Below are 15,652 nucleotides of genomic sequence, written 5' to 3' on the forward strand. Positions count from 1 at the left end.
CAGTATTTAGGCTTTAGTATTTAATTAATTTCTGGTCAAACTGGTCAATCCAGTATTTTGTTGCTATTTAAAGCTCAAACCTCTTTAGGCAGGATTTCAAGAACTCTAAAAGCAAAACAAGAGGCAAAGCAGCATCTCTCCTTTATGGAGAGCTATGATATTGACAATTCTGGGTCAACATTGTCTCAGCTGCATAAAATCTGGGTTTAGAGGATAAGACAGCACCTGTCATGTGACTGAAGTATTTGCACTCACTAAGCACACTGCAAGATTTTTTTAGATGCATAGCAAAGGAAACATTCCATGTTCATTTCAAAAATTTTGAAACATTTAAAAAAACCGTCTAATTTTGCATCAGAATTGTCTCTCAAATACAGAAGAAAATAGTATCTGCTTGGCTTTGGTGGAATAGACAACCCACACTGTACTTTCCATCCCTGGAATTTTGTTACAAGTTGTTTATTCACTCTGAGTTCCTTTGTTTCAGACAAAACATTTCTGACTGGTTGTGAAAAACAACTGCCAGAAAATGGCTTGGTAGTGTGTGGAATATGTCCCATAAAGACACTCACTAGTGAACACCGAAGAACTTACTTTTTCCTGTTCTTAATCCTCAGGGGTTTAGTGAATGGTTAGGCTATTCCTGAGATAAATTTGCATGTTTGGTATTTTGAAATGTAATTGTTGAAAGCAGCTACATAATCCACATCAAACATGTAAAGCATCACTTAAATCATCTCCATTTCGCTCTTAGCATTTTATGCATTTTACATTTGTTCTTTTGAGAGGGGATTTATGCATTCAGCATTCAGTGGGGAACTGTGATTATTCAAATGGTCTGATATCACGATGAAATATCTATCATGAACTTACCCGGATTCACACACAAACCTAGATATTCACTACTGAAACTATGTGAGAGATGGTTTATAGCCTCTTTCATGCCATCTCTGTTACTATTTAAGAAACCTGATACATACCACAAGTTAATTTTCTAAATGATGAAATGCAGTTTAATTAAAGGGATTTCTCCCTCTACTTACAACTCCCTATAGCTATTAAAATCAACATCATGTGTTGTGCTGATGCTGCTGCTGTTCCTGACATGAAGACCTTTTAATGATTCACAGCCCTCCTTGTCATACCAGGGTTACAGTTCAGGTCCTTTGTGTAAACAGGCTTAAGAAATGGGTGAACCAAAGGTAAACCATAATTAAGAGTGTGTCTGGGAAAAAAAAAAAAAAAGATAGCTTTCCTTCATCTGAGAGAAGTATAGTGAAAGAAATACTTGTGTACTTTTAGTTGTTATTCTGGAGGTTCTCAACACCATCAAATATTTAATTATAGAAAAGAATAGGAAGTTTGAATATTCTCTGTCCCTAGCTAAGGCACTAACAATAAATACATCATACAAAAGTTACCAGTTAGGATCATTCTCCTCTTCTCTAAGCACAACTGCAGGAACAAGTGATTCTAAAAAATTGGGCAATACATTGTTTCTTACTAGTAGGAATACGAATTATATCTTATTTCCTTTGTAGTTCATAACGTAACTGTCCCCATCCAACTTACCTTATGTGTCCTTCCTAACACCACAAAAAGTAAATGCAACCCAATTTTGAACATTATGCACATTAGAAGTGCCAATGTCACTTCTCTGACATGCCAAAAAAAAAGATTTTAAAGCTGAAGAAGATAATGTCAAGCAATTTCATTTCAAAACATGAACCTTCTCAGTTGTGGACCATTTGAAGGGAAATGTCTTTGTCTAGAAGCAGAAAAAACATTACACCAGGTCCTGTCATCATACACAAAATTCTAACCTAAATTTTCCAGATGCTAGCATTTATTTTACTACTGCCAGTATGCATGCTATTGCTTATCTCTAAGGATAAAAATATACATTTTAGCAATACACTTACAGCAGCTGTGTTCTTCACTGCATTTCCTACAATTACCACAACTCTTCCTTTAAAGCTCTGGAGTGTGGCAGTTGCTGGGCACTGGATGAGATCCCCTTCTGCAGTAAATGCTGATGCAAAAGCGACATTGATGCTGCCAGAAATGTGGCCACGGTTAAAGCTTTGGAAGGTCAGTTAAGGAGGTCTGAAAGGCAGAGAAACCTGTGGTACATGAACAACTGTAGGATGAACCTGCTCTTCATCCTGGCTGTCATGATACAACACCATTGGTCTTTTGTGATAGAATATTTCGACAAACCTCATTTACTGTTTACTCACATGGAGAAAAACCTTCATAGGAAAATTACATAGGAAAGAAAGCACATAATGAAGAACTGGTTGGTTCTAAAAGGACACAACATAGCACAGCACGACAAAAAATGGTCTGCTAAATTAAATACTTAGTGCTAAAGAGCCAATATCCCCAGTATACCTAAATTTGTGGATTTCACTTTAACTCTAGTCTGCTAACAGGAGCCAAATACCAATAAGCAGTTGGAGCACCTGTTCTAGAGGCATTTTATGCAAAAGGAATGAGGTACTTAAAATGAGAACCAAAACTAAACAGGGATTATTGGGAAATGTCCTCAAACTTCCTATCGACCCCCACATGTCCTCCACAACTTTGATCCAAATTGAAATTCGAATGTATATGACCTCAGATTCCCAGACAATGAGCACCATGTATATTATCTGAGTTCCACTAACAGCAAGTGTATAATGGGTATTGAAAAGAAAACAACTCTGAGACATCATAGTTAGCTGTCCTTCAGTTTCAGAGGATGATCACTCAATGGGATTTTATAAACAAATACTGAATGTGAAAGTCTCTTAAATAAAAATTAAGTTGGACTACTACTACCTAGCTTTTTATGGATTTGAAAATCCACCATGACCTTGACAAAACTCTGAATTACTTTCATAGACTGAACACACATGCCTGGAATATTCCCCTTCCCCAGCTATAAGCAAAAACAGCTTTGAAGAGATGGGAAACAGCAAAGTTCTGCAAAAATATACACAATGTCAAATATTGAGACTAGTCACTCTATTCCTGTTCTTGCAGAAAGCCAGTTAAATTTATAATTAAATCCCAGAATCCTATTAAATAAAGGAGCTGCCTTAAATGGAGGTAAGATTTAACTGACTTAGCTTAATATTAGCATTCGTTTCTCATTATTTATGTAACAATTTTAGTTTTATGATCATCACTGTTATAGTGTGGGAAAAACATGGCTATATAAAAACATTGGAAAGAACAAAAGATGATCATGTATCATTAATTAATGTTGTCAGTTTATTTCTATTTTGAATGGGAAAATTATATCCCTCCTTCACTCATCTGTGCCAATCCCCTTTCCCCAACCCCATTTATAACCACGTAACTCCCACTGCTATTGATCAGGTTCTGAAATGATCATCACTTAGACAGAAAATAACTTTGGACAAATTTAGTTACTTAAACTACTGAGTACACTTAGCTGCTCAGAGAAACATGACCTAGTCTTTAAAAAAAGTTCTAATTGCTAAGACAATCAACAAAAAGGCCAAGATTTTGTGCTACAGACTGAGACACCGTAAGTATGCAGCCATAACTTTCAAAACATGAATGAAAGGCTGCCAATATATCTGCTAACGTGCTTAATGAAATAAGCCTTAGAAGAATTGCTGGCCAACTGAAACAGTGCTTTGTGTATAATAGCTTTTCATTAGAAAGCCTTCTGTTACAAAGCTGTCTACTGGGAAAGAGGGCTGGTAGCTCTTGGCCTTGCAACGTGAGATTCATTACAAAGCAATCCCTCAGCTTTCATGTGGGTCCTATTATGAAATATGAAGCATGTTTGATACTTGTTGGAAATCCTCTCATGCTTTTCTCAAAGCACTCAGAAAACAAAGTAAAAGTGAAGTTTAGCATGACAAGCATATATGGTGAAAAAGACTAAAACCAAAATATACTAAATGATATTTTTGAAACACCTCACAGTGGTCTGTCACATTTTAAAATACACACCACAGAAACATACAGACAGTCTGATCCTATCCTAGTTTGTCGAAATTTTGTGACAAACACAAAGCCTGTTTCCTTATTGCGAGAATGAACAGGACACTGAATGTGGTATTCTTATGGTGTCCCACGTATATTCACAACTCCTGACAGTTTAACAGCTCTCTGCATACCAGGTATTTTCTTCTGCAACTGACATACAAACCAATACACTCAAGGGCAATTTTACTACCTACCAGGCTGCCTTTTTATTTATACTTCCTACCTCTTAATACTAGATGGATGCTAGGATTTCAGTGCACCCCTTATTTAAAGGGCAGGACATTTTAGTCTACCATAAACTTCAAACATACTAAAACATCATCAGAAGTGACTACAGTGCACTATTGAAGCTAATGGAGATTTCCTCTCTCCACGATGGCTCCTCATTCAAGAGACAGAAATAAAAAGTGTGATTAAGAAATTCATACTACGAGAAACAGCCTCATAAACCCACTTAATTCACAGAAGTCAAACAATTTTGAAATAATTGAAATTTTGAATCTAGTCTGCTAGAGTAGAATAGGATCAATAACAGTAGAGTAGAACCTATTATCAAGGTAGTAGAAAAGCTATAGAAACATTAAAGCAAACACCTTGCCTTTCATCCTGATTACAGGATGATTAATGAATTTATAAATAAATCCATTACCCTATACAGATAATAGCCTTTCAGTGCAATGATTGTAGTCTAGGCATTTTATATTACTTGCCTTCCTCCTGCTCTCTCCTTGGTGATTTCTAGGAAGTAACTTTAGTAAGACAATGATGCATGTAGAAATAGAAACATAATTTAACTTGGTAGTATCAAAGCTTTCTATGCAGTAACAATAACCTCTCATAGCTTTTACTTCCAGAGACTTCTCTTTTAAATTGGAGTCTGAAAGTATTCTCTCTTGATGAAGAAATTATCTCTCAACAAATAACCTGCATTTTTACTGTTATCTGAATAACAAGGACCTCATTTTCAACAATCTAGATCCAAGAGTAAAGAAAACACTGAAGACCAGAAAATGAGTCAAACTATCCAGACACACAAATATCTACTAAATTAGAATCCTTAACTTATACATGAAAATAATACATCCAACTGAAAGAAAAATTACCTTTTTTGTACTCCTTTGGCCATTCTGTTTTATCAACACAGCAGATCACATTAAAGGTTCCAGTTTGGCATACAAGAAAAGAATAATTTCTTGAAAATAACTGCTTTAATTCAGAATATTAGGAAATTCCATTTACTATGTAAACAATAAATTTACCTTTATATAGTAGAAAGAATATTACTTTTTTACATCACCATACTTTGTCATAAACATTGATAAAAAATGAATAGAAAAAAATGTTAGTGGAGGTGCTTCTCTGCATATACAATTACTTTTAAAGTGGCATTTTAACAAACTAGGTGGAAAAAAAGAGATTTAAATATTATTTAAATTTTTACTACATATTTTAGCCCAAATACTGGCATTGATCCATCATTCACTTCTTGGTCTAGAAACTGCACTCTTCTAATACACATACAATATGGGAAATGTCCTCATGGTGCATTTGTTAGACGCTGGAAGATCTCTTTTCATGGTAAAACTGTCAGGAGCTTGCTGAATCCCCATCATTGGAGACCTTTAAGAACAAGTCAGACATTGGTAAAAGGAACGATTTTCCTTTCTCAAAGTATAAGGTGGACTAAAACTCATAGAATCATGGATTTTTTAAGGTCAGAAAAGAGTCTAACATCACCAAGTTCAACCATCAACCCAGCCACCACCATGGCAGTGTAGAGAGTGATAAGGTCCCTACTTGAGTCTCCTTTTCTCCAGGCTAAACTCTGAATCTTCTGTTATTTTTGTATTGAGTATTGTTAGCCCAGTAGGAATTATCACTTCTGACACAGCAAGCTAAGAGTAGACTACAAAAAACCCCCAAACAATCTACATCAGCTTTGCTATTATGAAATGAGCAATGCTTAACAAAAGTGATACAAACCAGTAACAAGTATATTCCAAAATACTCAGTACAATGTTTAGAGATACCTCTAATAATGTCTTACCATTATTTATGCTTTTAAATGGATGTTGACCGAGACGTGTGCTCCTGGAGGACCACCCCTTCCAAAATGCAAACAATCCCTGTCCTGTAACTACACTACTTCATAAAAAACCAAGTCCAAACAATTAAAAAAATACTACACATGCAAAGAACTGTGTACTTGAGAAGGAACACATGAGTAAGGTGTAGACAGGGTAGTGACTCTGGTAAAAATATAGCTCCAAAACACCTTTAAGTCTTTTCTGATTATCAGTCACTAGAGGACTTAAGTTAGGGTGGCCACGTGGTTGCACTACCTGACATAGCTAAAAGACACTCAATAGGAATCAATTTTCCACTGAGGGCCTGGCAAAGCACATGAGCTATCAAATCTTCTCTATCTCCCTTCCATTTAATTGGAGAGTCTCACACCTTTCCAAAATATTGGTCATATTGAACAGGGAAGGTCTGCTGATAACACCCGTTATGAGGAAAAATGGAGCATTAAAGCACTTGTGCTACTGGTACAAAGTGATTTCACTAAACCCACAACTGAATATGGGAAGGCAAAAAAAAAAATACAACTGTCCTCTTCTCTGCAAACCAGGCCTCTCCATGCAAACCCCCTGGCCTTCAGTTCTTCCACCTCTACCAGATCCCTCTCTTTCCATTATGTACCATTCCAACATATCAGTCTGCAGACAATGAGGAAGTAATTGTCACAAGCAGGATTTAGCAAGGCCAGCACTCAGATTTGAAGGATACTCTTCGCTGTTACGGATGTCCACCACCAGCAGCTTTGGCTTGGTAGGCTTTGTTTTCTTTACAGGTGTTTTGGAATGACTAGGTCCTGTCAACTCACACAAGTCAATCAGATCTTCTGCTGAAATTCGTGGTGACACCTCTGCCTTCAGGTCATCCAACTTGATGGAGTCCCTAGACTTTAAAAGAAAAAAATTAGTATTAGAGGTGAAAGAATTAGAGACATGGAGTTTTTTTAAACTTATTTTTATTTGACAAACTCAACGTGTAACGACCTAGTTAGACAGAAACACATCTTTTTCTTATAACTCTGAACTAGTCAGAGTTAAACTATCCATACAGAAAAGCTCCAGAGCAGTGCCAAATGCCTGACAGCTATAGCTCTATCTTCTGTTAAAAGTTGTTAAAATAGAAAAATAGAAAATAGAAAAATTGTTTGACAATCTGTGCAAATGATTTCAGTCTGTGATTTGTTAATGAATTACTCACTGTGGCTGATGGGCTCACAACATCCATAGAACATTTCTTAGCATCAGAAATTAAGTAAATTGGCTGGAAAACACTCTCTGGAAAGAGAAACTGAAAGGTCTCATGACTGGAGCAGAAAAGATGGTTAGCAACTGGCAACTTGCCACAGAAACTGCAGGGATGTCCCCGAAAGATACAGAGCTACCTGTTATTACCCCAGCCCAAAGACTAGGCACAAATCAGGACACCAGAAATATAAGATTTATATTATGTATAGAAATATACTATTTCTGTCTTCTAATCTGGAAAATTTGTCCTCAGTTTTGTGGGATGGGAAAATTTATAGATATATGAATATATATCAAATCAAGAAATATATTTTGGGGAATGCAACAGATTATGACACAGCACATACCACATCCCTGGTAGCACTCAAGCAACTAGCATGATAATACCTGAAATTATTTTTCGTAAGAGAACATTCATTGTGAATTATCTCAGAAGTATTCACAAATACTAGAATTTCTACACTCCAGATTCTTAGAGTATCACAGTAACAATTTTTCTGTTTCTAAAAAATATTCCACTTCTGTTATCTTGTTTTAGATTGCAGTAATCACACCAATACATTATTTGCTTATAGCCCCAGGATTCAAGGGAACAGGAGTAGCACTCTGAAGAAAATGGAGGCATTACTAACTGGTGTTAGTCCAACTGACTCTTGTTAGCCTAGCTTTTGTTTTGGTTTTTAACCATACTAGTTCCTCATTTAATCTGAGGACTATTCCAAATTTAGGGAATATGCTAGACAAAACAGAGAGACATGCACTTTTTTTTTTTGAGTTATGCCCCAGAAAAGGCTTCTTAAGACTTCCAGCACTTAGAAATACCTCTGCTGTAAAGCAAGTTATCCAAAAGCCTTCAAAATTACAAACAAAATCAGTAATTCTACTTCAGGGAATATTACCTCACCAAACTGCCTTTTCATTTTATATAATAATATTCAAAACAAAAGTAGTTACAAATTGCTAGTCTCAACACATCATTTCCTTCCAAGTTCAGAAAAATAGTCAAGACACTTCATAATCAGAAAAATGCATAATTTATGGATAATGTATTATTTATTTCAACAGAATAGTCAATACTCAAGAGAGACCTCTTTCCATAAAAAAACCAGCGTGACAGGGCACAGCCAACTCCCAGCTGAATAGCTGAATTTTCCCAGGAATCATCCAAGGAAATGAATTGTATTAAAGGGGAGAAGGAAGAAAAAAGTCAAACTCTTCTCACAAACTTCAGAACTTGCCAAACTAATTCAGCAGTCCCACGTCTAGGGAATTCACAGCAGACACATTTGCAAGACCCAAGAAAGGCAGTAATGCAGAAGGAATACTGATTACATAAATACACACTTGGCTGACACGGCTTAATTTGCCTGATGACAAACTGGCAGACATCACTACGCTCTCCTCAGACATCAGCTTCTGCCTCAGGAGCATGTTTAAGGAGCAACACCAAGGAGGGAAGGGAGGCAAGTCTGCTGCAAAGAGTTCAGTCCTTGAAGCAGGTTCACATGATTACCGGTAACAATAAACACTTGGGTAGCAAAGTCACTGAACCTGGCTGAGATGACCTGAATTAAGTCTTCTGGAGAAACTTTTACATTATGTTGGACTCTAATTATAAAACCACTTCCTACTTTTATTTGTGCAACTCTTGTCCATTCAGTTGATGGGATGAATGCCTCAGGGAAGAATGAAACCTTAAGAAGAAAGCATGAAGTCTACAGAGGAAAACAAACCAACCAAAATTCACTTAATCAGATACAAAAACATTTGCTCTTCATCTAAAAGTATAAAGCCATACAAAGTGTTTTACAGGTACACACTATCTGTCCTGCTAATAGGTTTTAATAACCAGGACAAGCATTCTTTCTCTTTAACTGGGTTGAAAATAAGGAGAAACACATTCAGCTGTGAATTTTATAACCATCTTTGCCTTGACCTACTATGTCCAGACCTGCCTTAATGATAGGTTCAGAGATATGACATCTCTATATAGGCTTTGAACAAAACTGAAGCTTCTCAACAGACTTGCTGGAAATAGAATTGCTGAATCAATTATTTCTCTAACAGCTATTTTATCATACTAATTTATTTCCTTCAAATTGCAAAGTGAAATATATGCATGCACTTGTAATATAATCTTTGTCAATTACATTAAAAAAATTCCTATATCTGCTGTATTTGGTAACAACTGTATTTCATCTCAGGCATTTCCTCACAGGAATTTTCTAATGAACTGTCAGTCAGCAAAAGCTAAGGATGGCTAACATCAAGCTGTCAATTCTTCTACCCTGTCCTCACGCCTCCTCTGCATAACCACCATCCTGAGACACATACTTGGAAACTGCAAGAAACTACTACAGAAACTGGACTTGAGTTTAATCAGCTCTTCAGGCTGTCACAGCCACTGAACACACAAATCTTGCAGATTCTTCTGAACCTTTAACACATTTCCTACTCCTCTACACAACAGTGCTCCAGCTGTTGTCCATCACTTCAGTGCCTACTCCCTTTGCCTCAGCATGGGCAAATAAGAAGAGATGTACAAGACGCAGGCTGACATTTCAGACAGGAGTCTTCACATTTTTCAGGACTATTTGCTTCAATTCCCTGTTTAGGCTTTACTATGTCATTGCGGGCATTGCTTTCCAGCTGTGAAGAACCAGAAAGAAAAGCAGGTGAAGGACGGAAGATGGTCCACTTTAAACCAAATCCTTTAAGTTAGGTTAGCTGCACTCAGAAAAAGTTTATGGCACTGACAGTGTCTTAGTAATGATTTACAAATATCCAACAAATTGTGAACAGGCTGTAGCATGTAAATGAGGTTTTGATTTCAGCTACATTAAGTTGCAGGTAGGCACATCTCAGGACAGCTACTTACAACATCTTGTTGAATTTATAATTTGTAATTTTTTTTTGTTTTAAACAATGAAGGGAGCATAATGATTCTCTCACAACCCAAAATTCCCATGATAGTAATACTCTATAGGGAGTACAAACAGGACAAATAAAAAAGAAAAAGCCAGGATAACCACCGGGAAAAGCTTAAAAAAACCTTAAAAGCTTTTCACATATATAAAATGCTTGTTTCTTCCTTTCAGTCCTCTTCCTGCTGTGATCTATTTACTCTTTTCCAAGGCAGACATGGCACATACTTTCTAAAAAAACCCCCACTCTTTCTTAAAAAAGGCAAAAGCTCTACTTAAAGCACAGTACCAGAAGGTAGTTAAAAGTCCAGTTACAAACTTGTGTTTTAGAGATTGTGTAAGAAACTGTATACTGACAACAATACTGAAATTGAGTACTGCTCATATACAGAGCATACCCATATACTTGCTGTCATTATTTAGGAAACATTAAAATTATCAGAAAGACACTCCCATTTTCACACATCCATGTACACACAAGTCTACGTGTGCTAAGATACTGAGCTTACTACTTAAGTCGCTTTATCTGTTTTCCTGCAAAGAGAAACTTATTTTAGCATATTCTAACTACAAACATGAATCTTGCTTTAGACTACTCAGCTATAAGAAACTGTTTGTCAGGGAAGACTGCTTAATCAGCAGGATGGCAATAGCAAGAAGAGTACTTAAGCTGAAGTCTGAGGTCTCCTTGCTGCCCAGAAGTTTCTCTGACAACACCCTACATTCTTTACTTTCAAAGTACTTATTCTTCTCACCCCATTAATTTTCAATTAGGCCTGAGATTTGCTAATCCATATGCACTTACTACTCTTAATAAGAAGAAATAGGCATTGAGAATTTAATTTTTTTTTAAATATAGGCAATTAAAGCTGCTTAACCATTCTCAATTTGGAAGTCGAGTTTCAGAAAGATTAAAGCACTCCAGAACATGAGACTGGTACAATCACAGCTCTTCTCTCTTTTCCCACTAGCCTGTAATCTCTTACAGGCATTTCATCATGGCTTTTAAATGAAGATACACACTTCTTTTTTTGAGAAAATAGCCAAGTATCTTTAGTTCTGCTGGACCTGAATTTAACAGTCCCATCTGATAAACACAGAAGCTATAAAGGAACTTTCTATCCATGGAAAGGACAGCTTTATCTGAGTAGATCCAGGCTTTCTCCCCTTTGTCTTTGAAGCTGGCAAAACTTAGTGCAGCTTATTTAATATACTAGGAACTTCAGCCTGTATAATTAAAAGTATCAGTTTATACTTTAATTTAATTATACTTCAGTCAGTATAATTAGAATCTGGGGTTCAAGTAAAATACTCTATTCAAAATATCAAGGTCCTTCATGAAGAAACATGTTTTCTGAAAGATGTCATTCCATAATTTTTGAATATATTTCTGAAATCAGTGTATATTCATGTACATAGAATAAAGCTACAAAAACATATTTTAAAAAGCTTATAAAATAATGGTTTAAGCCCTCCAGTCGCCATCCCCACTATTTTTTATGACAATTACTAGCAAAGGGTCATACTAAAAGGCTTCAGTGTTTTTTGATGTTCAATTGCAACTGTTTATAAAGGAGGAACAGCCAAAATTCCAGATTTTAGGAACTCTTTCCTACAATTTTTCAGCACTTGAGAGCCAGTGTTCTCTACGCAACCTCTCTAGCAAACTGATTCTTACACTTCAGATTCAGTCCTCTGTAGCCATCATATTCTGCTTCTCAGATTACCTAGTCAAGACACTGGTGTTTACCTTCTCTATGCTCCCTCTCCCTCATTTTGTTTTGCAAGCTGTACTCTTCCACCTCCTCCACCATCCTGGCTCCCCCATAAAGCTCCCTGTTCCAGAACTCACACCTTGGGAAGCGCAAACAGCAACTTCCAGCCAACTGTCAATCATAAACATCCTCCAAATGTCTGCACACAACTTCGTAGGCAGTCTACAAAAAACGTGAGTGAGCTCTGCTTGCCAAACCAGCTCATTATTAAGGAAACCTCTCTAAATGGAGTAACATAATTGAGTGAATAAACTGAGTCAGCAGGGCTAAAAGTCAAGATATTCCCTTGCATCCAGCAGGGCAGACATGCTGCAAACTCTCAGTTATTGCCCCTGACATGATAAAAAAGGTAAAAGCTGCTCACCACTGCATGGAACCATTTCAAAACACAAAGCTGAGACATTATCCAGTCATGCCTGAGAATACTCACAGGATACCTTAATGTGCAATAAAACTTGAAGTAAAAGCAGGAGCAAGAATGATCTTGCCAGCCTTGAACACTTTCCATCAGTGCCTCTTTTTTCCCCTCTTGATAGATGTTCTGTCCTTGAAAAGAAACTGCATTCCTTTGATTTGAGAAAAATTATTACAGAATCTTTAGGAAACAGTCAGAGATTCCCCTGTCTTGTTTAAAAACAAAACCAACCAGAATTTAGTATCACATCTCAATGCAAACTGCAACTGTTACAGGAATTTTCTTCATAATGTGATCATGTATGGTCAGAGACCTTGGATTTAGACAGTCTACCTTTTTTCATCTGTAGTTGCTATTTATTCACCTTCCTGTTTTCTGAACTGGCATTAACAGTGGCAGCTCTAGGACATTTTCAGTTATTTACCACTCTGAAGCCTGTCAAAACATACTGTTCAGGCTCTCCCCTAACTGGTGACTATTAAGATGAGTGCTGAATTTGAGTAACTGACAAGAAGTTTGAGAATATGGTCAGCCCGACAGTTACCCTGGAAGCTGAATGTGCTTTTCACATAAATCTCTTTGGATTTCTGCACCATTCCACCCATTTTAGAGACCTGGGCCCAAGCTTTGTTGAGCTATATGAAACTCATCATCAACATTTACTCCCATCAGCCTAAAATGTATTCATTCACATTTGCAGGATGGGCTCCATGACTAAATTTTGGTGCAGGCTCAACTTTGGAACCAGTATGGATTCTTTCTTCTAGTTATGCTGTTACACACATTTGATAATCAGATTTTCCACTCCTAATAATGTCAGATGAGAAAATATATATACATAGCTGTAACACTTTTACTAATAGATTAAGATGGTGTTGACACAATGACACAGGCCAATTTGTATGACACAGACAATTTGTATGAGGCTATGAACTGCAAGAAGACAGTGACAGCATCAGGCAAGAGAGCTGCATCCAGAAAGTCTTTTCTATCCTCCAACTGCACTTCCTAATAAAGTTAGATCATAATGACACTGCATCCTGACTCAACTGAGAAAACATACAGCACCTAGCCTGGCCTGAGGTGCACTAAGAAAGGAATGTGAGGAATCCTAAATTCAAGACTAGCCTAAGGCAGGCTCCTATAGAGCCGTATGTTGAGAAGAAGAATAGGGTAGGACAGAAGACTGAGGAGTAGAGGGAAAAGGCACCTTAGGCTGACATAACACACCCCCTCCCTATGTCATGGAAACTCTCTTAATGGCACAGTTACACAGCACTGTGCTCGAAGACCTAACTTTCACAGCAGCAGTATATGGCACACACAGGAGTTGCTGCAAGCTGGAATTAGAGTTGCTGTGACTGGTAGGTAGCTACAGCTGTGCACCTGAGCATGTTGGTGTGTGAGACAATCACTAAGCTCCTCCAAAACTTACAAAATGTCTCCCAAACTCCATTGCTTCTAATGCTACAAGCACATGAAAAAATGTAACACCAAGTGGATAATTTCTCTCTGCAGTATCTAATTGTGCTCATCAGAAGCTGAGTGAAGCATTACGCTATTTAAATCCGTGCTGGTCCTAAAGTGTATTGTAGCACAGTCAGTGGGTTATTTTGACTGTTACTTCTCTTGTAAAGTAAATTCACATAAACACTGCACTGCTCTTTCATTTTCCCTTTTTTAGATGTAGGCCACTATTTTTTAAAATAAAATATGGATTATTTAACAAGGTATGAAATAAAATTTTCACTCAGGAAACTTTAGTTTGGCTTTGGTTGCCAAAAATACTTATTTCCACTGTAGACCTCCCTCTCAAAGATGAAATGAGTCAGTCATAAAATACATGAAAACAAACAAAATAACAATTGTGTCTTCAGTCAGCCAGCCAGACTGCAAATCAGGACCACTAGAGCCTGAAAAATTACTCAAACATGGAGGTGTGTAATTATTTACTAATATTTTCCATGCATTGGAAGTGCCACCATTCTGCATTTTAATATTCTGGTAATTTTCTTTGGCAAGGACAGACATCAGGCCATGCTACCACAGGCATTCAGACAATGTCTTCTCACAGGATACACTCCACAGGGGCTAAGACTGGACATAGAAAGGAAAAACAGAGTTACCTTAAGTCCAAACTATTTAACAGCTGCAGCAAACTTGAGTGCACTATTCTGCTCTTTTTACTACTTTATTGTGGATCCAACCTCGGTCTTGTTAACAGCTCATTCATCAATAAGTTCCACACGTCAAAGAGTGGTGAAGATAGCTGCCATATTCCTTATAGTCCCACACAGTGGCTACTACTTATGATTTTTAAAGTAAATTTCTTTCTCCAATAGTATGACAAAACTTGAAAAAAACCAAAGAGGAAGAAAAAAGGAACTCCTAATATTTAATTGATCAAAGGCTATCAAACCTAGAATCTGATTTTAAAACAATTTCCAAATTGGGAAAAAAAAAATTAAAAATAACATTCTACAAGATGCAGAGAGAGAGAACCGGCTAGATTTTTAAAAATAATTAATTTTACTGGTACAATTACCCTTTCCCCCTCTGTACATTTGTTAATCAGTCACGGAATCCCAATTGTGGAAGGTCTAAAAGGTCAAATACACCCATCTTTCAACTTCAAAGTGGGTATAATTGCCAAGGCTTGTGAGGAAGGACTAGTGGACAATCAATGAATCCAGAACCTGAGCCTAAGGCTGCAGCAGAGAGTGCTCTGGCTGCTCCAAATGCCCCATTTACATTCAAAGCAGATAAACACATCCTAGGGAGACCTGAAAACCAAGTCTGTGCAAAACAAGCTTACAGTCCTTAAACACGATCTAGAGTGTCTCACAAACTATTTCTGTCTCATATAAATAATATTTAGATCATTACAAACATACTCCTTTAATTCTGTCTCAACTAAGCAGTACACTGGTTTCAATGAGTTTACATTCAATTAAAGTAATTGCAATTTGTATCACAACTTAAAAAAAACCAGCCACAGCATTCATTAGAGACTTTAACATTTAGCATCAGTTATTTCCTGAGCCTTATACTTTGTATTTTATCCACTCTGGCAATTTATTTAATGTCTCATCTTCTACCAGAAAAAGTCCCAAAACTATAGAAAATACATAGAGATTTTTAAGACCAGTCAGAGTGAAAAAAGTGCTAAATAAGGCTTCCTTCAGGTAACTTAATCTGCAGAAGAAA

At 36.9% G+C, this 15,652-nt stretch overlaps 1 protein-coding gene across 3 annotated transcripts in view; it reads right to left on the reverse strand.

Moving 5' to 3' along the window:
- TBCK (TBC1 domain containing kinase) overlaps positions 1-15,652 on the reverse strand; it is a 112,247-nt gene that overhangs the window by 26,829 nt on the left and 69,766 nt on the right. For all 3 annotated transcript variants that reach the window (XM_017736749.1, XM_017736750.1, XM_008635604.2), the window contains 2 exons: positions 6,799-6,974; positions 1,923-2,082 (listed from right to left, as the gene is read on the reverse strand). In XM_017736749.1, the coding sequence (XP_017592238.1) occupies positions 1,923-2,082; positions 6,799-6,974 (336 nt within the window). The remainder of the gene's footprint in view (positions 1-1,922; positions 2,083-6,798; positions 6,975-15,652) is intronic.

The sequence above is a fragment of the Corvus brachyrhynchos genome, unplaced genomic scaffold, assembly GCF_000691975.1.
Source record: "Corvus brachyrhynchos isolate BGI_N302 unplaced genomic scaffold, ASM69197v1 scaffold175, whole genome shotgun sequence".
Lineage (NCBI taxonomy): Eukaryota > Metazoa > Chordata > Aves > Passeriformes > Corvidae > Corvus > Corvus brachyrhynchos.